Genomic DNA, 20,674 nt, shown 5'->3' with positions numbered 1-20,674 from the left:
GCTCAAAAGAAGATGAGCTGCGGTTCCGGTTGTCGGCGGAGGTTCGTGTGGTGAAAGTTATCAACATAATTAATTGTCATCTAATTTGCATTTTATTTAGGCAGTATTTGGAACTTTTTGTAGCATCAAAATGACACACAATGAAAGCAGAGGACAATGGTACAAAGAGGGAGGCATAGGTCTCGGAGGTAAATATGATTTGGAAGTCTTCCTCCACTTTTTTTTTTTTTTTTTCTTTTTTTTTTTATGTAAAAACTAAAACTAAAAGGAATATCTAATTCTGATTTCTCCAGTTAGATATCATTCATATCATAATAATAATATCATAACAAATGGAAAAGTGTTGACAAGATACGGAAACTTTTCCAAATGTTAATAACACAACTTGTATGTGTGTTTTGAGTTAAAAATGCTAGACAGAAACCACCAGCATGACCAGGGCTCAATTTCATGGCTCTGCTTACCGTAAGCACAGAATCGGCGCTTACGGAAGCAGGGAATTTTGTGCTTACGGCAAGCCTATTTTACGTGTAAGCGGTGAATTTTGGTGTCTGCGCGTGCGTACTCACCGTTACTAGGCATTCTACGCTTACAATGCTAGTGCAGAAATTCGGCGCTTGCACGTAAGTGGGGAATCGCGATCGTAAGCGCAGAATTCGGCAGTAAGCAGAGCCATGAAATTTGGCCCTGGCATAAAGTATAGTGGAATTTGGATAGTTTGGGATAACAGTCTGGTTTGGAAACAGGTCTCATGATTTAACAGTTAGCTTTTTTCTAGACTACTCTTAGTCTTACCCTAAATTAAACTAGAAATTCATATATGAGGAGTCTGACTGAGACTAGACCACCTCTATGTTGTGGAGACTAAGTATAGCGGAACGAACCTCATAGTTCTACCTAGATAGTATTTTAGTACTAGTACTAGTACTTAGTAGGCTATAAAATACACCTCTCTTAATATTTATGCATGACGTCATAATTCTTACCCAAAATAAGGCTATGGGCGCACGTCCCCATCACTTGCAGTGGCTGCGCCCATCACCTCGTTTTGGATTAGCATTGTGACGTACCTCATGCATAAATAAGAAAGGCGTATACAGGCTTTATGTCAAGGTTTGTTTCGTTATCGTCTCCACGTGTGTGTTAATAATGTGAGCTGCAGAGAGGGTAAATCTCAATCTTAAAACGGCCCTCTGACCGGATGCAGTATGATAGCCATGATAATTGATAACTAAGTCCGAGTGTAAAAATTTGAACGCACTGTTCTTGCAGTTGGCGTCTTATATGGATTCACCAGCGTCTGTGTTGGACATCCGTTCGACACAATCAAGACCAAGATGCAAGCACAGGTTGGCTATGAGAAAGGTGGACTCTTCCGAACACTCAGTAAGACTTTCAAGACACAGGGTGTCATTGGGTTCTATAGGTAAGCCTAAATAGTAAGCATGAACGCTTACAGGTAAGCTTAGAAGGTTTCAGGTAAGCATCATGCTAACTCCAGTGACTAGCTAGTCTTGGTGCAAGACATTGTTAATCACTATTACTCAAGTATCGCGATCCCCCGCTTTACTTCTCCTCACGTGCGCTGTTGGATAACTTCCAGATCATCCCACCACATCACTGGCAGGATCGTGCTTACAGAAACGCCCTCTATCGGTGGAATAGTCGCGACGTGTATAGCGTTGAGTGTATATAACTCAACGAGAACGCCTTGCACCAAGACTAGGATGACTAGCCTGAAGTTAGCCCACCTTTTATGATGGCACAGATTTTTACAACTTGGATGATGGCTGGCCCACTTTGAAGGGCTATTATGGCTCTCTTTTAAAGGCAAATATATACCTTTGGGTTTTTGGAGCTGTTCAATTGTTTTAATCAATCATATATAAATGTAGACTTGTATCTGAAAAATTCTGAAAAAAACTAGTATCTGAAGAAAAAAAATCAAAAGGTGGGCCCGTTTTTGATATTATTGCCAAAAATCCAGAGTGAATATGTTCATGCTGGAAGAATTATTTCTAAGAGGCATACACAATCTGAGAAACAGTACTGACAGTTTTAAAGCTTCTTAATTTCAAATTTTTGAGGATAAAAGCTGAAGTATTTGTCAATAACAATATTACTTTTAAATGCTTTATACTACAGAAAGCTGCTGTAGGCTTCTAACCAAAGTTTTTATTGTCCCTATTTTAAAGAATGGTCAAATCACACACATACGCACCTACAAGAGAAACTCACTTTATTATTGCTGAAACCCTTTCTTTTCTTTGCTTATTTAATTTGTGTTCTTTCTAACAGGGGTTCCGTTCCGGTCCTATGGGGTTCAGGCATTTATAGATCCACTCAATTTGGAGTTTTTGAATCTGTGTAAGTATCAATGCAGAAAGGGAATTCTGCTTTTGAAGACACTGGACAGTAGACACCTTTGGTAATTGTCAAAGACCAGGCTTCTCACTTGGTGTATCTCAACGTATGCACAAAATAACAGACCTGTGAAAATTTGAACTCAATTGGTCATCAAAGTTGCGAGATGGTATTGGAAGAAAAAACAGCATTGTCACACAAAGTTGTTTGCTTTCAGATGCTTGATTTTGGTACCTCAAAATGGAAAATTACCTCTTTCTCAAAAACAAAGTCACTTCAGAGGGAGCCGTTTCTCACAATGTTTTATAGTATCAACCTGTTCCCATTACTCGTTAACAAGTAAGGTTTTAGGCTAATAATTATTTTGAGTAATTACTAATAGTGTCCCCATGTAGCTATTCTGACCAAATAACAACCAGGGTTGTTGGCCTTCAGGACTGAAGTCTTTGATTATTTGAGTGAGAAAATTACCTCTTTCTCAAAAACTACGTTATTTCAGAGGGAGCCGTTTCTCACAATATTTTATACTACCAACAGCTCTCCATTGCTCCGTACCAAGTATGTTTTCATGCTAACAATTATTTTGAGTAACAGAACTCAAGCTCTGATGCTTCTGTTCAGCAGAGTCTGGGTTCAAATCCCGGTCGTGACACTTGTGTCCCTGAGCAAGACACTTAACTATAATTGCTTCTCTCCACCCAGGGGTAAATGGGTACCTGTGAGGGCAGAGATGGTTCTTGTGATTGGTTTAGCCGAGTAGCGCATATATTGCGCACAGGCTGTATACTCCCCAGGGAGCTGAGATGGTTTAAGGAATGATTTAAGGCCCAGTGACCAGGGGTAATAATGTCGGAAGCACTTGAGACACCCCTCGGGCGTGAAAAGCGCTATATAAATTAAAAGTGGGTTATTATTATTATTATTATTATTATTATTATTATTATTATTATTATTATTATTATTAATTACCAATAGTGTCCAGTGCCTTTAATGCTTGTGTACCTAACCCTAAACCTTGTGTCTCTTTGTTTCCAGTTACACCTTTTTGGATAATCCTTTTTGCAAATCTGAGATTCCATTTACAGCAGGGCTGCAAGTGTAAGTAAAATCATTGGCCAATCAATGTATTTTCTTCTGTTTTAATCCATGAAATACAAAACTGTGTGTTTCAAGCCATTAACATCACAATTTTACATCTTGTTTTTCTCCAACTCAAATTAATGTTAATGTACCACTTCAGAGGAAGCTGTTTCTCACAATGTTTGATACTAGCAACAGCTCTCCATTGCTCGTTACCAAGTAAGTTTTTATGCTGACAATTAATTTGAGTAGTTACAATAATAGTGTCCGGCGCCTTTAATATGTTGTTGCGGTATCCACTGCTAAAGTATATTAGCTTGTGTATGTATATTTTCTCTTTGTGGAACAGACGGGTCTTGCTAGCCGGTGCCTGTGGTTCAACTGCAAGAGCCATCATCGAATCACCTTTAGAACTTGCAAAGGTACAGAAGATCAAAGATTAAAAAAGTGGATCACAAAGTAAAATTTGTTTGCTTAATCCTCATTTAATACTACAGTAACGGCAAAGCCTAGAGCCAGTTCGAGTGTGCACCATGGTTAACTAAAGGTTTACTATTTTGACTCGAACCCAGGCTGGTCTACCATAGGTTGACTACTGTGGTCGACCATTTGGAACCAGCCTCAAACCCATGGTTTCTTCACTGGTCCCAATAGCCTGTTCCATTTTAAAATATGTGAAATTCTGAAGGCAATGGGGTGTTAAATACCGTGGTACTGATGGTTGACTAGGTATCCAAACGAGTCGTTCGAGTGGGTATGTCACTACGCTTGTTCGTTGCTGGTCAGTAGTCAATCACGGGTCGACTTTTGCCCACTCGAACTTGCTCCAATCGGCATGTAGGGGGCACCAGTACAGCTCCGCTATGGACCGTCCCGTCCACCGCAATTGCCGCCCCCTGCTGGGCGGTTGGGTAGCCCGGTAGCCAGGGATGCATCTCCTTCATGTAGAAACTAATAGGTCACAACAGCACCAAGAAAACTCAAGCAATGCTCTCCTATAGTCTTGTTCCGAACTGTATGAAATGAAAAAGCCAAGCCTAAGCTACAATAAACTCAACTTTACATATAAAGTAATGTCTAATTTCAAATCACTGCTACTGATGCTGCCACCCCCCCCCCCCCCCCCCACTCCACTCCTTCATCTCCAACCCCAAGTAGCAAATCGGATTTTTGTTTTCTTTCAGATCAGAAGGCAAACGCAGCAAACCTGGCAATTCAGAGGTTTATACAAGGTAAATACTGCTCTTTTTAACTTGAGGTGTTGTTGAGTTGTCTTTTAGATTGTTCAAGCTTATTCAGAAGTGATTCTGGCTATGCCACTTTACATTTATATTGCAGTGATGAATTCTGAGACCCAATTATTTAGCACCTTATAAGAGTTTACAAGGTGCTACGGCACATACAGCAGCCACAGCCAGGAACACCGGGGCGAAACCCCTTCTCCTTACGATAAAGTGCACCGTGCACTGGGTTCTTTTACATGCATTACACAACACATGGGACCAACGCCTTTATGTCCCATCCGAAGGACAAAGCAATGGTTAAGTGGCTTGCTTTTAAAGGACACAAGTGTCAAGGCTGGGGGATTCAAACCCAAACTCTGCTGATCAGAAACACCAGAGTTTGAATTCCATCACCTTCACCTGCAGGCCACAAATGAAATGGCATCCGTTGCCCTTGGTCTCCGTGCCCCTTCAAAAGTTTCCCAATGACTTTTAGATTTTGGAATGAAAGTGCCCTTTGCAAAATGAAAGTGGCCTTGCCCATTTTTCAGATGAAATTCCAGAACTGTGGGCGACTAGTTTGACTCCTGCATTAGGAATAGCAAGCATGTGAGACGTCCTCTTTTCAGCTGATTTCCTCTTTTGGTGTTTTAATTTTCCTCTTTTTTTCTTCACTTTCTGTGTACAAAAGTATAGTTATATTATCTTTTCCTCTTTATTTCATGCCCGGTTTTCTCGTTACCTCTTTTGTCATGGACAGTTACTCACATGCCTGGAAAAGAATATGATATATTTTTTGGTACTTTATTAGAAATAGAAATTGATTGGTTCTTTGCTAGAAATAGAAATTTATATATTTGTTTGGTTCTATCTTTGCTGCAGGGATTTGGCGTGCATTGGTGTCGTACAATGGGTTTAATGTGTACCTACTTCATCTTGATTGACACTCAGAGGAGGCACTTCCCTCAAGCCTTCAATTCTAGCGTTATCGGACCTTTCCTAGTATCAGGAGTCGCAGCAACATATCCTTTCTTTAGTAGATGTTAAATTTGCATCAGGGTTAAAAAATATTAATTTTGATTTACCCATATATACAATATACACCGATGTGTGTAAAGGCAGAGTCACACTGCAGCGACAACGAGAACGATGCACAGAGAACGCTTTGTATTGGTCGAACGAATATCGTTATCGTTCTCGTTATTGCTGCAATGGGACCAGGCCTTAGGCACTGTATATTCAGTACTTTCCCCGAGTGGGGGGGGGGGATGTAGGAATTGCTTTTCTTCTTAAAGGCACTGAACACGCTTGGTAGTTGTCAAAGACCAGTCTTCTCTTCTCACTTTTTGTATCCCAACATAAGCATAATACATTAAGCCTGTGAAAATTTGAGATCAATTTGTCCATAAAGTTGCGAGAAAATGATGAAAGAAAAAACACCATTGTTGGACGAATTTGTGTGCTTTCACAAGTCTTTGAAGTCTTTTATTATTTTAGTGAGAAATTACCTCTTTCTCAAAATATATGCTACAGAGAGAGCCGTTTCTCACAATGTTTTATGCTATCAACAGCTCTCCAATGCTCGGTACCAAGTCAATTTGTTTTGAGTAATTACCAAACGTGTACCTTCCCTTTAAAACAGTCTTGATTGATGATTTTGAATTTTCAACCATTTCTTTACCATTCCTTGACTTTTTGATCACGTTAGGTTGGTGGATCGTATGGCCTTTGGAATACATGAAATCACAAGTACAAGGCAACTATGGAAAGTAAGAATGCAGTCTCGAGCATAGCACTCAAATTTTAATCAAACTCAAATTCTGATGGCCTAGTCACCAGAATGGGGTTGGAATCTTTGTCATGACTTTTTTGTTTTTGATGCAAGATCGCTGTGGTCGAGTGTTTAAGAACACTGGATTCAAGCTCTGGTGTTTCTAAACAGCAGAGTGTTGGTTCTAGTCCAGATCGTCACATTTGTACCGTTATTGCCGTGTCCTTTGGTCCTGTGTTTTGTGTAATGCACGTAACCAGAACCCAGTGCACTTATCGAAAAAGAGAAAGGGGTTTTCCCCGATGTTTCTGGTCTGATCGACAGCATATTGCGCCACAGCACATTGTCAAAACCATTACTAAGTTCTATAAAAGAACTGATTTCATGCGTAGCTCCACATAACTTACAGGAGAAAAATACTGAGTGCTTTGAGTATACCCATGGGGTGTGATAAAGCATGATGTTATAGGAACCAAGTATTTGTAATTTTTTTATTAAAATTTCAAAATGTTGCTGAAGGTAGTCTTGTTTTTTTTGTCATTATTACTTTTGCAGAGACATGCCAGTCTTAAAAAGAATGCGGCTGGTCATCAAAGAGCGAGGAGGATTCTTCGGTCTCTATCGCGGAATCGGACCCGGGACTATTCGTAGTTTCATCGCGAATGGGACTGCTATGATCGTTATGGCCAACGCCCAGAAGAAGGTGTCGGAATGGGGCTTACGAGATTGAGATGATAACGTTCGAACAGCAACAAGGCTGACACTGGCGCGCTCACATACCCGTAGTGATCCTATCGAGAGGGTTAGTACCATTATCGAGCAGGGGAATGACCAGTTTCCCATCAGGAGGGAAGTACCATTATTGGGCAGGGACTTTCCCCATCAACAGGGAAGTACCATTATCGAGCAGGGGAGTGACCAGCTTCCCATCAGGAGGGAAGTACCATTATCGGGCAGGGGAGTGACCAGTTTCCCATCAGGAGGGAAGTACCATTATCAGGCAGGGGAGTGACCAGTTTCCCATCAGGAGGGAAGTACCATTATCGGGCAGGGGAGTGATCAGTTTCCCATCAGGAGGGAAGTACCATTATCGGGCAGGGGAGTGACCAGTTTCCCATCAGGAGGGAAGTACCATTATCGGGCAAGGAAGTGACCAGTTTTCCCATCAAGAGGGAAGTACCGTTATCGGGCAGGGAAGTGACAAGTTTCCCCATCAAGAGGAAAGTACCATTATCGGGCAGGGGAGTAACCAGTAGAGGGTGAAGCAAAAATAGCGATCTTATCCAGTAAAATACCACGTGGGAAGGTCTGCCATTGAGAACATATTCCAGCAGGGTTTGTAAATATCGCAGAGATTCTATCCAGTAAGATGCTATAAGAACAGGGTAAAGACAAATCATGTACTTTTGTAATCATGTGAGCCTTGCAATTTTTATTGACATCAAAATTTTATTGTAGAAACAAAACAATGCACAGACTAATGAACTAATCAAATTTTTTATTTATTTGACAACATTTTCATGTACAAATTAATTATCAAATTTTGTGTGTGATGGAGTTGGGTAGTTCGTCCTAACTTGAGATAAGACTAGTCTTAACTCTTTGTGCTGCAACACATCAGTGCTGCATTAAATAATGTTTATTTGCCACTAAGTTTATCTTTTAAAAAGTTATATATTTTAAACTATTTCAGAGCTAAAACTGCAAAAAGTATTCTTGTACCTTGCTTGTGCTTACATTTATTCCAGTCCTGCATTTGTTTGGGTACTTGGTAAGTTATTCTGAAAAGAAAATATCTGAAATGTTTTTAAAAGTAACACACATTTTAATTTCCAAACTAAAAATGGTATTATTCAAAATCCATGGTTGCTGATTGCAGTAAAAGGAAAACCACGCAACTTCGAGGCAAATGTGTGTGGATCATGATATTCTACTTTTAAAATATCTTTCTAACCATATGCATTTTATAACAAACGGTTACAAATGCTTTTCAAAGACCGATCCAAGGCAACGTTTCCTTTAAACAATTTCTTTAAACTGTTTTGGGGGTTCCCATCAAACAAATGAAATTATCCTGAAATATTATCCTGAAATTATTAAGAAATGTATTTAACCAAGTCTTAATCATAGAAGCAACACACTCCTCGAAAGCTGACAGCATCTAACACTTTTTTATCTTTTTAAGTCTAAAGTTTCATTTTAAAATCTGCAGTGCTTTATTCAAGTCTCTGTTGTTTGAGTCAGTGTCGGAGTTCTCGCTTTCTAGTCCAAGATCGATCTTGAGTCCTCCAGCACTGATGATTTGATGTGTTCCATTTTTACGATTTCATAACACTTGGAGTCTTTAATATGATTACCCTGGTCTTTGACAATTATTAAAGGTGTCCCGTGCCTTTAACATATATTTTGTATGGTCAAATCGCACAAAGTAACGGACAAATCTCTGACGTTTCTACTAAAAGGCGAGCGATGCAGATTATTGTTATCCATGGTTAGTAAAAATTATTTTGCTCCTCAGGTACTCAAAAATAATATTTATTTGTATACTAACAGTATTTCATTATGTCAGAGTGAATATAGCTGGTACGATAACATATAAACAACATTTTTATCACGTATTAAAAATCAGAGAGACTTTTACAAAATGTCCTTCTTGTCTATCTTTAATTGGCTAAGTGGTATTTACCTGGTCACTGACAAAAGATCATTTGAAACAAAGCAATATCACAACAAAGTGTCTTTCAAAAGACAGGTTTACATACAATCTGTTTACATGGCACGATATATTGGCAGGCATTGACAATTATTTTGGTATCCCTAAATCCTAACCCTATAACCTAAACTAATAACATGTATTGTTTAAACGTAGCAACAACATAGCAAAGTGTCCTAAAGATTGTTTTACAAACTTTCTGTTTACATAGCATTATATATTGGTAGGCATTGACAAATCTTTGCATCCCTAAATTGTAACCTAACAAAAGATCAGAAACCTTTAAACGTAGCAACAACACAACAAAGTGTCTTTATAAAGACAGCTTTATGTTTACATATCTTGAAATATTGGTAGGCATTGACAAATCTTTGTATCCCTAAATCTTAACCCTAACCTAGCAACACCATAACAAAGTGTCTTTCTAAAGACTGCTTCACATACAATCTGTTCACGTAGCATAATGTATTATTTTGGTATCCCTAAATAAATGGCGGAATAACTAAATCTTAACCCTAACCTAATAAAATATCATGTTTAAACGAAGCAATAACATAACAAAGTGTCTTTCTAAAGAATGATTTATTTCTACCTCCATGCATTGACAAATCTTTGTTTCCCTAAATCCTAACCCTAACCTATCAAATTATCATGTTTAAACGAAGCAACAACATTGTAACAAAGTGTCTTTCTAAAAGACTGCTTTATTTCTACCTCCATGCATTGACAAGTCGTTGTATTCTAAATCCTAACCCCAACCCTAACCTAGCGAAGGATCAAGTTTAAAAATAGCAACAAAACAAAATGTCTTTCTAAAGACTGCTTTACATACAATCTGTTTACATAGCATGGTATAATTATTGGTAGGCGTTGGCACTTAAAAATCTTCTAAAGACCGCTTTACATACAATCTGTTTACATAGCATGGTATAATTACTGGTAGGCCTAACCTAACAAAAGATTAAATGTATAGTTGCAACTAGCTCCCTGTTTTTAGTTACCACGAGGCAAAACTGTTACAATGCCTTTAGTTTGCTGGACCACCCCCATTGATCCTGCGCACATGTAGCTTCTCTTACGGGTTGTCATGGCGACGCACAAGTATCTGGAAGTCAGTCTTAGGAAGGTTTTGGAATTTAGCAAGTTCATTGCGGCAGCCATTGAGAAATGTCTCAATGACTTGAATCCTCTCCAAGTTAACTGGTTCCACATTGTACGGGTTCTCAGACAGCACCACCAGGTCGGCCTTCTTGCCCACTGTGATGCTACCCACTTCTTTCTCCAAGTGAAGCTGCCATGCCGCGTTGACGGTGTAGGCCTTGAGAGCCTCGTCGATGGGCACGCGGTACTCTGGGCCGTATGGGGTGTTGGGGTGGTCCCTCTCGCAGCGAGTTATGGCCGTCTTCATGTTAGCGAAGGGTGTGGCTTGGCCAGGAAATGTTGGCTGGTCCTTGTGGGGAGAGAGCACAATGAATTCAAAAGATTGTCAACTGAGATATGTTTATAGTGGGTTGAGAGCGTGGTCTCTACTTGATTGGGTATGGTTGGGCTGGGTTGGGTTGCGATGGGGAGAGTAGGCTTGGTTTGGGAGGTACTATAGTAGGTTGTTGGAATGGAATAGGTTTAATGTGGGTGTGTAGACACTAAGCAGGTTTGGATTTGGTCAGGTCAAGTCCTGTGGTAGGTTTATACCTGGTGAATTGTCCAAGTAACTTCACTCTTTGTTGCCTCAGAAAGTGGAGTCCAGCGATTGACTCTACTTTCGCCGAAGATACCATCCTTGAAGGTCAACCCGTAGAAGCGAAGTTGATCCACAAAGAATGACAGGGCAAGTTTGATCTTACCAGCTCTGGCGATCTGTCCTTTGGTCGCGAGGCCAAGATGCTCCATACGATGGCGCATAGTACACGGATCATTGGCCAAGACCTTCAAGACAAAGAAACATAACAAATCAAATCCTACTACCTGTTCTGATGCTTTCTACACAAAGTTGAATCTCATAATTTGCTTATGGTTTAGAGCCTACCAATATTCTCCAGATGATGATTGCTTCTTAACCAATCTTCTTGATATTGCGATGTTCCTTGTCAAAGGTTTCTTGTATAATTAACTAAATTACCAAAAATGTCTGAAGACTTTACCTCCTCGTAACATTTCAGGACTTGTTCGATAGCTCGTTCCCCATGGCTGTGAATTGCAATCTGCTTTCCTTCATTGTGGCACTTTCTGATTGTGTCCAACATAGCCTTCGTGTCATAATTTAGAATGCCGTACCCTGGTGCTGGGGGAAAGCCAAGGGTTTCAGTCAGTTGTGTAAGCAGGTAGGGCTCACGTACTGCTGAGGTGCCGGTGTGCGGGGAGCCATCAGCGATGATCTTCACGCCGGCCTCCCAGAGCTTGTCGTTGTACTTGCCAATGCTGGGCACTTCAGCACCAGACCTGGGCAGCCCGTCAGCATCTTCGCTGTAAGAGTTGAACCTTGGACAATATGATCGTGGTGGAGGCGCCAAACTTGATTTGGTCTTCGACCCCGAGGCCTTCGACTCCAAACGACAATCTTCTACTGGGTGTATGAGCCGATATAGTGCTACCAAAGAAAAGAAAGGAAAAAACGTTTGCAAAGACGGCAAATGCAATTAAAGTTTGGCATAAGTGCTCATTGTTCAATTAATTTATTTCCTTTATTTACCCAGGGTGAGCCAAATTAGTGAAAAATGGTTTCCATTTTTTCCATTTTGGGCCCTGCACATTGTTAAAAACAATACAATCACATTATAAAACTAACGATATAAAAATATAAACTAAGCGATAATACTTTATGTAAGGATATGTAAACGGAAATCTTGAAAGCAATAGGCCTATAAACAAATAAGAAGAGTACAAATAATTACTAGAGTAAAATCAACAGTTAACATTGATGTAAATCGCCAGAACCATCAGTGTGAGTAACTCCCTTCCTCCATGGTAGCTCTAGGAAGTTTTGTTTAAAAGGAGATTTTTAAATGGTCACCAGACCTGTTTATAATTAGAAAATAAAATTAGCTGTTGCAAACAACTTACCAACCAAATGGACCGAGAGTATAAATGCAAAAAATAGTTAATGGCCTGACGTTTCGACCCTAGCAGAGTCTTCGAGAAAGACTCTGCTAGGGTCGAAACTATTTTCTGTTTATAATTATGTAAAATATGGTTAATTTCACACTTTTAGAAATAAACAAAGTACAGGTCAGTGTTAAATTTAGGCAGGTCTCAACTTCACACAAATCACCAAGTTTCATCTTTCTTAATATGATGAAACTGTCAGCAGGCTAATGACGTACTGTGACATCAAACCTGATACCTGGACTCTTCGTGAAATCAGCATGGGGACGCAAACGAGCCGCAGCCGTGGTTTCGAAAAGGGCCTATAGACGTCTTCGACGCGACAAATTGAACACAAATTAAATTTCGTGTGGTGTTGGAGCCGTCGACGACCAAAGGGTCAGATTCGTCAAAATCAACACGTGGAAGTTAAGTTACTCTTACCGAGTCGGATTGGACACTTATCCGAGGCAGAGATGGTCTTCAAAAACCTATCATAGGCTGGATTTGGTGTGTACGCCAGTTCCGTGACGGTCGTGAAGCCCACTGAAGCATAGTATTTCCACTGTTTCCGGACTGACTCTTCGATCTCGGCTTGGCTTGGAGGGGGTTTCGTCCCTATGACGCCCATAATAGCAGGCTCCTCGAGAAGCTTCCCGGTGAGGTTGCCCTCTTCGTCTTTGACATAAGTCCCACCGTGAGGCTGAGGTGTGTCATTATTAACCTGTGGAAAAAATCAATGTTATTTTAATAGGATTTCGCTTAAAGGATTTGGGTACTTTTTCAAAATGTCCATAGATTTACATTAAACTTACAGGGTTTGAAGATAGTGATAGTGGAAAGCTTCCCTTCTAATATTACTAACTAAGGTTGTGTACTTTTTGAGAAATGAGTAAAACAAGTCAGAAAATAGTTTTGGTCTCATGAGACTAAAACTATTTTAGCATGTAAAATCCCCTTAAAGGCAGTGGACACTATTGATAATTGTCTTCACAGTTGGTGTATCTCAACATATGCATAAAATAACAAACCTGTGAAGAATTGAGATCATTCGGTCATCGAACTTGCCACACAAAGTTGTGTGCGTTTAGATGGTTGATTTCGAGACCTCAAGTTCTAAATCTGAGGTCACGAAATCTAATTCGTGGAAAATTACTTCTTTCTCAAAAACTATGGCACTTCAGAGGGAACCGTTTCTCACAATGTTTTATACTATCAACTTCTCCCCATTACTCATTACTCGTTACCAAGTAGGGCCACGTTGCCATACCCTACTCATGGGGCTTATAAACAGTGTTAAATTGGCGTGGGTATCATCATTCACGATACCATTATCCACTAGGAGCCTGGCTGGTAGAGCAAGAGCCATAAACTCCAAACGGGAAATAAGTTTAATTTATTTCTCATCAAATGACTTGAGTGAACGAAACTTCACTTGAGGTTATAAATTCGAGTTGAGGTGGTTACTCCAGAATAGGATACCACGAGATACAATGTTATTTTTGTACTTTAAAAAAACTTAAGATGGCGAAATTTTGAGATGACGCCAACTTTAAAAGTAGTTTTGCGATTAAAACTTACTTCGACCTGCGAATGCGTATAATATGCGAACTAACGAAATATTTTCTTGTACGCATTCAGTTGAAATGTTGGCAACTCGCAGCGGGTGGTGCAGGGGAGTGCGACAAATTCACGTCAAATTCACATCGCATTCGCAGGAAGTATGAATCGAGCTTAAAGACACTCACGTTTGCCAGTTTCAGAGCCTCACTATTAACCCAGGCAACATGACCGCTCTGTCCGACCACTGCCATCGGAATATTTGAGGGGAAAGTAGCGTCCAGGTAGGCGGCGCTAAGCGTCGGAAGGTCGGGCACGAGCTCTGGATCCCAACCGAAAAACAAACCCCATTTGGAGTTTTCTTGGACACCAGCAAGTGTCTTCATTTCTTTCTCCATGACTTCAAGAATCCCCGGGTTACCATGGTAGCTCCTTCAATAAAAATGGACATGTTGATCAGTAGGTTTGAAACTTTGCACGGTGGGAATACAATATGGAAAGGTTTGTGGTGACACGATCAAAGCCTGATCGAAACGTCGAGTTGAAACCAACGGTTCTTTTCAGAACCACCCAACTCATTTAGAGATAGTCATTAGACCTACATGGTGTTATCGCAAACCTTTCCATACAAGTAGATTGTTCATTTCAAATGAATTCAAGTATAAGTAACTTCGTCACTAAAGGCCCCGTACTGGTAATTGCTCAAAATATTTGTTAGCCTAAAAACGTACCTGTAACGACGAACAAGGGAGAACTGTTGATTGTGAGGAATGGCTTTCTCTGAAGTAACGTAGTTTTTTTTTTTAAGAGGTTATTTCTCACTCAAAAATCATAAAAGGCATATTTGATTAGGCATCTCAAAGCACACGAATGTGTGCAAGGGTGTTTTTTTCTTTCATTATTCTCTTGCAACTTCGATGACCAATTGATGACCAAAATTTTCGCAGAGTTGTATTTCATTCATAATGTTGGGATAATCGTGAGAAATACTGGTCTTTGACAATTACCAAAGGTGTCCAGTGCCTCTTTAGTTTCCCATCAGGCGCACATGACGTCAGTCTTTAAAGTTCGTTGGTTTGAAAAAGAGACCCTTTATATATCCCTTCCGGTCGGGTTGGGCATTCCAAGGAAGCCATGGCCTATGTTGCCTCATGGTCTTGGCCTTGGTGCCCTTTCAAAGGTTTTCCATAGCGTTTCCAATGAGAATGCCCATTCGGCAAAAAGAAAATGACCTGTCCTTCTCAAAGATGAAACTCCAAGCCTGCCGTGCCGCCGTAAAATTCTTCAAGTTTTTTGTTGTTTTTTGTTTTTTGTTTTTTTATGCAAGTTGCCAGACACACAAGGCCTGAAAGCCACTTCAAGATGCGGGCTACAATCGTTTTTTTCCAGAGGCCGTTGCCACCTACTCATAGGGGTGGCTGAAACAGGGTTACCCCTTTTACAGTCCATACGGATGTTGGCTTGGGTATCATCAGTCCGAAGTTGGTTCTATCCTTATGGAAATTTTACAATAGGCCTTATATATCCTCCGTGTTAAAGACAGTGGACACTATTGGTAATTGTCAAAGACCAGTCTTCTCACTTGGTGTATCTCAACATATGCTTAAAATAACAAACCTTTGAAAATTTGAGCTAAATTGGTCATCGGAGTTGCGAGATACACGAAGTTGTGTGCTTTTAGATTCTTGATTTCGAGACCTCAAATTCTAAATCTGAGGTTTCAAAATCAAATTCGTTGAAAATTTTCTTTCTCGAAAACTATGGCACTTCAGAGGGAGCCGTTTCTCACAATGTTTTATACCATCAACCTCTCCCCATTACTCGTCACCAAATGAGGTTTTATGCTAATAATTATTTTGAGTCATTACCAATAGTGTCCACTGCCTTTAACCTGTATAAAAATACTTAATAATAAATATATAAAAATAATAGTAATACCTGTAATTGACACCGCTTATGTTGATGAACTGGCTGTTTGTCTGGGCGGTAAGGATGGCGTGTTGGTGTGGCTCAATAAACCCGGGCATCAGGGTCTGCTTGTTAAGGTAGATCATCTTTGTCTTAACTCCATTGAAGGAGAAGACGTCTTCCATCGTCCCCACGGCGACGATCTCCTCCTCCCTGATGGCCACGGCTTCAGCTGTGGCCTGGTTGTCTTCATCCATCGTCAAGATGCTCCCTCCGAACAGAATATAATCTGCCTTTACTTTTTTGGGAGGCATTTTTTAACTGACTCGAGGTTGACACCGTTGGTATAATCGCGTACGTATAAACGTTTCGAACAGTCCTAAATCGAAGGCTAGAACCAGAATAGGACGCACCTAGCCTACGTTGAATAAAACTTTGAACATTTATATACGTCATGTATTGGTATAAAACTGTCACAGGCTTTTGGAGTTGTATATCAAAAGGTATTTTTTACTTCGCAGACTCCCAGATAATTTTTGCCCGATGAGGAGGCTACTTTTTATAATGGTGTGTTAACTCAACCGTGAGCGGACGAGCGAGTGAATGAGGAAGCAGCTATTATGTCAAAAATGCCACTGTCGGCTTTGCGCTTGCTACCTCGCTTTTAAATTAGGGAATCGTAGGGAACGCCAAAGAGGCATTTAATCATCGGTGATGGTCATTTGCAACCGGTGATCAAATTTGTCATCGGTAGTGGTCCTATGCGATCGGTGATAAACTTTAGCAGTCGGTGATAAAACACGATCGGTGGTCCATTTTAGCGATTGGTCATGCATATTCATTATCGGTGATGGTATTAGCGATCGGTCATGCATATTCACGACCGGTGATGGCTTTTTGCAATCGGCGGTCAACTGTAGTGATCGGTGGTGGCTTTTTGCAATCGGTCAACTTTAGTGATCGGTGGTGGCTTTTTGCAATCGGTCAACGTTAGGGATCGGTGGTGGCTTTTTGCAGTCGGTCAACTTTTGCAACCGGTGGTGGAATTTTGGGATATCCGAATTGTGCGTTCAAAACCTATGATTGTGTAGATTGTGGATATTAATTGTTGTTATTTTCTAGTTCACACCACCATGGAGGAATATTACACTCACCAGCGGGTTGACTGACTTGCCAAACATTTTTAGAAGAGTACCATTTTATAACTATGTAAGGGGGAACGCAACAAACATCAAATTAATTAGCTCTTTGTAAAAAAATAATAATAATAACAAATCGGTAGGAGAGGATGTGGGTTAGGGTATCTTTAGGCCTTTTCACACGAGGAAATTAAGGGGGGCTCTTTGATATGCTAGTATGCAGCTCATGAATATGTATATCTTTCGTCAGACATCAGACAACACAGGATGTGGAGTAAATGAATTATTCATTTTGACGTCCAATCACGCACTTCTCTTATCACAACCTTTGGACCCTATCATGCTCACTGAGCGTCCGTGGTGGTGGTGTGATATGGTAACGCCATTTTACGCCCAAGTATCACCGATGATTATTTGGCGTTGGCGCCACGCCAAAGCGGCAAATAATAATCGGTGATGGTATTTTGCGTCCGGTGCAAGCCAATTTCAAAATAGACGTCCAGAGATGGGTGTTGATGGATAAACTATGAGATAAACTGGTCAAGTGAATGATTATTCAGTGAAGTACAGTCCCCCATGAGAGTATCATACCACGTCAGAGCTTTGGCGATTTTCTCGAATTGTCAATGCTATTGAATTAGGTTTTAACGTAAACTTTTTTTTTTTTTTTTTTTTTTTTAATGATTATGTTATCAATGACTCAAACAGTCAGATACCACACCGATAACATGTTTTCCTTTTCCAAACACCTCCACCCCCCTGACACTGGATTTGGTTGAGAATTTCTCGCTCTTGTATTATTTCCGCTTTAGTACTTTATAACACCTGATTCAACAATAATTATTTCAGCTAATAAATTTGCATCGGGGATAAAGAATATACCATACAACGATGTTGGTTAGCACGGTATGCTCAGTACTTAACCGAGTCTTGTGAAAAAATATCACAGGCATATTAATCAGGTGGGATTCGAACCCACGACCATGAGCAGTGTCTTACCAACTAGACTACCGACATTGCCTGGTAATTAGAGGCAGTTCGAATCCTATGTGTTGGCAGCGATTGGTATTGGTACCGCAACGATTCAATAGATGTTTAAATTGCATCGGGAATAAAGAATATTATCTCAATCTTTTTCTGCACTATCGTTTCTCAGATTGTTTCCCCAATTATTACGGATTATTCTTCCCGCTGTGAACAAACCCCTGAAGCTTTCCGGCGATATCTCAAAAACGCTCCCGCCTAATTCGATGAACGGTTCCAACAAAAAGAAAGACAACCTTACCTTTAAAGTTAGAAAGTTTCGGGTTCTTATTAATTTTGAACATTTAATCGTTTCTTTTTGAAGTAGGCCCTGTGAAACTTCACAGGCTGGCTTCGGTAGTTTCCAAGTTAGTTAAAGTTGATGAGTAGCTTAATCGCTTTTGAAAACTAGTCAAGAGCGCTCAGGTAGCTAGGTCAACCACTTGACCATTCTATTATTAAGAATTGTTTTGCTGATACAAACCAAAAATTCATTAAAAATGGTTTCGTTTACTGTTCAAGATGTGCTGGTAATGATAAAACAGGTGGCAGGTTTAAAGGCAGTGGACACTATTGGTAAATTGCTGAAAATAATTGTTCGCATAAAACTTACTTGGTAATGAGCAATGGAGAATTGTTGATAGTCTAAAACATTGTGATAAACGGCTCCCTCTGAACGATATAGTTTTTTGAGAACGAGGAAACTCTCACTCAATGTTTAAAAGACTCCAGGCCTGAAGCCTTGCACCAGAAAGGACACCGAAGTGTGCAACAAGTTAATTATTATAATTGTGTGTTTTTTTCTTTCGTCATTCGCTCTTGCAACTTCGATGAGTCAAATTGTTAGAAATTGTGATGTTATGCATAATGTTGTGAGATTAGGCTACTGTGGTGGATTTCACAAAGAGTTAGGACTAGTCTTATCTCGAGTTAGGAAGAGTTACTCGTCCTAACTTGGGACATAGCTGTACGTTTGTGTTATCTCTTATAGGACTAGTCCTAAGTTAGGACTAGTCCTAATAATAATAATAATAATAATAATTTATTCATCTTATACTGCGCTCTCTCCTGGACCAGCGTGTTCGAGGGCGCATGACAGTAAAAATTGCAAAAGATTCAGAAAATGACATACAATAAGTGAAAAGTTTAAAAAGTACACCCGTACAAATATATAAGCAAAGTAGCTATACAAGTTTACGAGCAGAAAAAGGTGTTAACACCCTAAAACAATAAAGGCTGTAAAAACACCGAACTTTGATACAGGAAAGCAACACTCAATAGAGACCATAAAATTAAAAAATTAAAATAAAAAATGTCCAAAACTCACTACACATTACCGAAGGCTTTCTTAAAAAGAAAAGTTTGAGTTGCGATTTAAAAAGACTTTGGGAATGCAGTTTACGAATGTTAGCTGGCAAGTTGTTCCATAGATTTGGTGCTGCTGAATAAAAAGCTCGGTGAAATCGACCCCGACAATATTACCAAAAGTGGCCAGTGTCTTTAATCAACTGTAATTATTATTTGCACAATATCGGATCCGGTGTTGAAGGTTGTGAAGTGGTCTTCGCAACTTTTTGTTTGTTTGCTATCTTTTTGTTCTCGTTGTTTTAATTATTCAATGATAATCTGAACAACGGCCAGTCCGCTTGTTTTCTCCACTCAAAATTATAGCGGTTAAAACAATTTCACACGTTCACAACTGAAAGCTGGCGGACTTTCAAGGAGTCAAGCCGGATACAATTTATGATAAATCAGCCAGTATCACTTTTGCTCAGTGCAACTATAACCGTATGTACGTGCCTGAAGTAAATTTAAACCCTCGTATAGACGATGTGACCTGTGACATCACATGTCTACAAAAGAGCCACAGATTCTGGACTTCCTGCAGGCAAAATTTGTACACAGCCTAATGGATGAAAACATCAAATCTTGTATTTTATGGAGATTGCACTGTCTAATTCTTATCAACTTTTGATATGATGGAGGCACATCTCAAAACTTGTCCAGCTTTTACTTTAAATTCATAAAGTCTTGGATAATGTGGAAATTATGACACAAAATGTCAACTTGCCCATAAGTATATACCTTGCCTGCCAGAATACAAAGAATGTACAAGGTCACACTAAGTTCACATGGTATAGAAGTAGGCCTACATCATCCGAGATAATTGTCCGCACCTCACCATTTATCCCATCGTGTTTTCACCCTCTGAATCCCCGGATGGGCGACGGAATCTCCTGCCACATACGCCAGAATCGGGTGCTAGCCGTGTGGCCACACCTCGCTACTAAAGAATGATGGCAAACAAAGTTGCCTTTTAAACGACTTCCCGGTTCCTGGGGTAGCTTATAGATACATGCATTACTTTTTTGACAATGTAATTTATTCAGGTGGAAGAAAGAAGAAAAAGAAGAAGAACAACAAGAGGACGATGAACCATTTTTACATCGACGAGTCTCACGTGGTCTTAGCCCAGGTTGGACCCCTCCGTTGCAGGACTAACGTGGTCTTTACTTTCAGTTTCACCATTTTTTGTTTTAACCGCCTACAGTTAAATAAAATCCAATAATCTCTACGGGGATGATAACAAAGACACTTACCTTACACCGGTGTCCGATAAGCACTCTATGCTCAGTGCGTTCCCGGGTCCCAAGGAAAAATCCAAAGACATTTTAACACTCGGACAGGATTCGAACCCTCGCGCCTCTCCATTTTTTGCAGTCCGTAATGTGTCAACCACTAAACTGTCATAGCGCCACCGTACGCCTTAAAGTGGTCAATCTTCGGTCAACAGTTTGTTGAATTTTGCAGG

At 40.1% G+C, this 20,674-nt stretch overlaps 2 protein-coding genes across 2 annotated transcripts; one reads left to right on the top strand and one right to left on the bottom strand.

Annotated features, from left to right (window-relative positions):
- Positions 1–24: 24 nt before the first annotated feature.
- On the top strand, positions 25–8,386 carry LOC117298085 (solute carrier family 25 member 48-like). The gene is made up of 9 exons (XM_033781324.1): positions 25–188; positions 1,273–1,426; positions 2,299–2,367; positions 3,400–3,462; positions 3,794–3,866; positions 4,629–4,676; positions 5,550–5,689; positions 6,371–6,436; positions 6,994–8,386. The coding sequence occupies exons 1-9, from the start codon at positions 131–133 to the stop codon at positions 7,166–7,168; spliced, it is 846 nt and encodes a 281-aa protein (XP_033637215.1). The 5' UTR covers positions 25–130; the 3' UTR covers positions 7,169–8,386.
- A 53-nt stretch (positions 8,387–8,439) lies between these two features.
- LOC117297791 (putative amidohydrolase YtcJ) lies at positions 8,440–16,078 on the bottom strand. Its single transcript, XM_033780938.1, has 6 exons — positions 15,731–16,078; positions 13,981–14,224; positions 12,677–12,956; positions 11,293–11,738; positions 10,844–11,077; positions 8,440–10,601 (listed from the first exon to the last, which is right to left on the bottom strand). Exons 1-6 carry the CDS (start codon positions 16,012–16,014, stop codon positions 10,227–10,229), a joined length of 1,863 nt encoding a protein of 620 aa, XP_033636829.1. The 5' UTR covers positions 16,015–16,078; the 3' UTR covers positions 8,440–10,226.
- Positions 16,079–20,674: the final 4,596 nt, after the last annotated feature.

Source organism: Asterias rubens, chromosome 12, assembly GCF_902459465.1.
Source record: "Asterias rubens chromosome 12, eAstRub1.3, whole genome shotgun sequence".
Taxonomy (NCBI): Eukaryota; Metazoa; Echinodermata; class Asteroidea; order Forcipulatida; family Asteriidae; genus Asterias; species Asterias rubens.
This window is presented reverse-complemented; position numbering and strand designations above follow the sequence as displayed.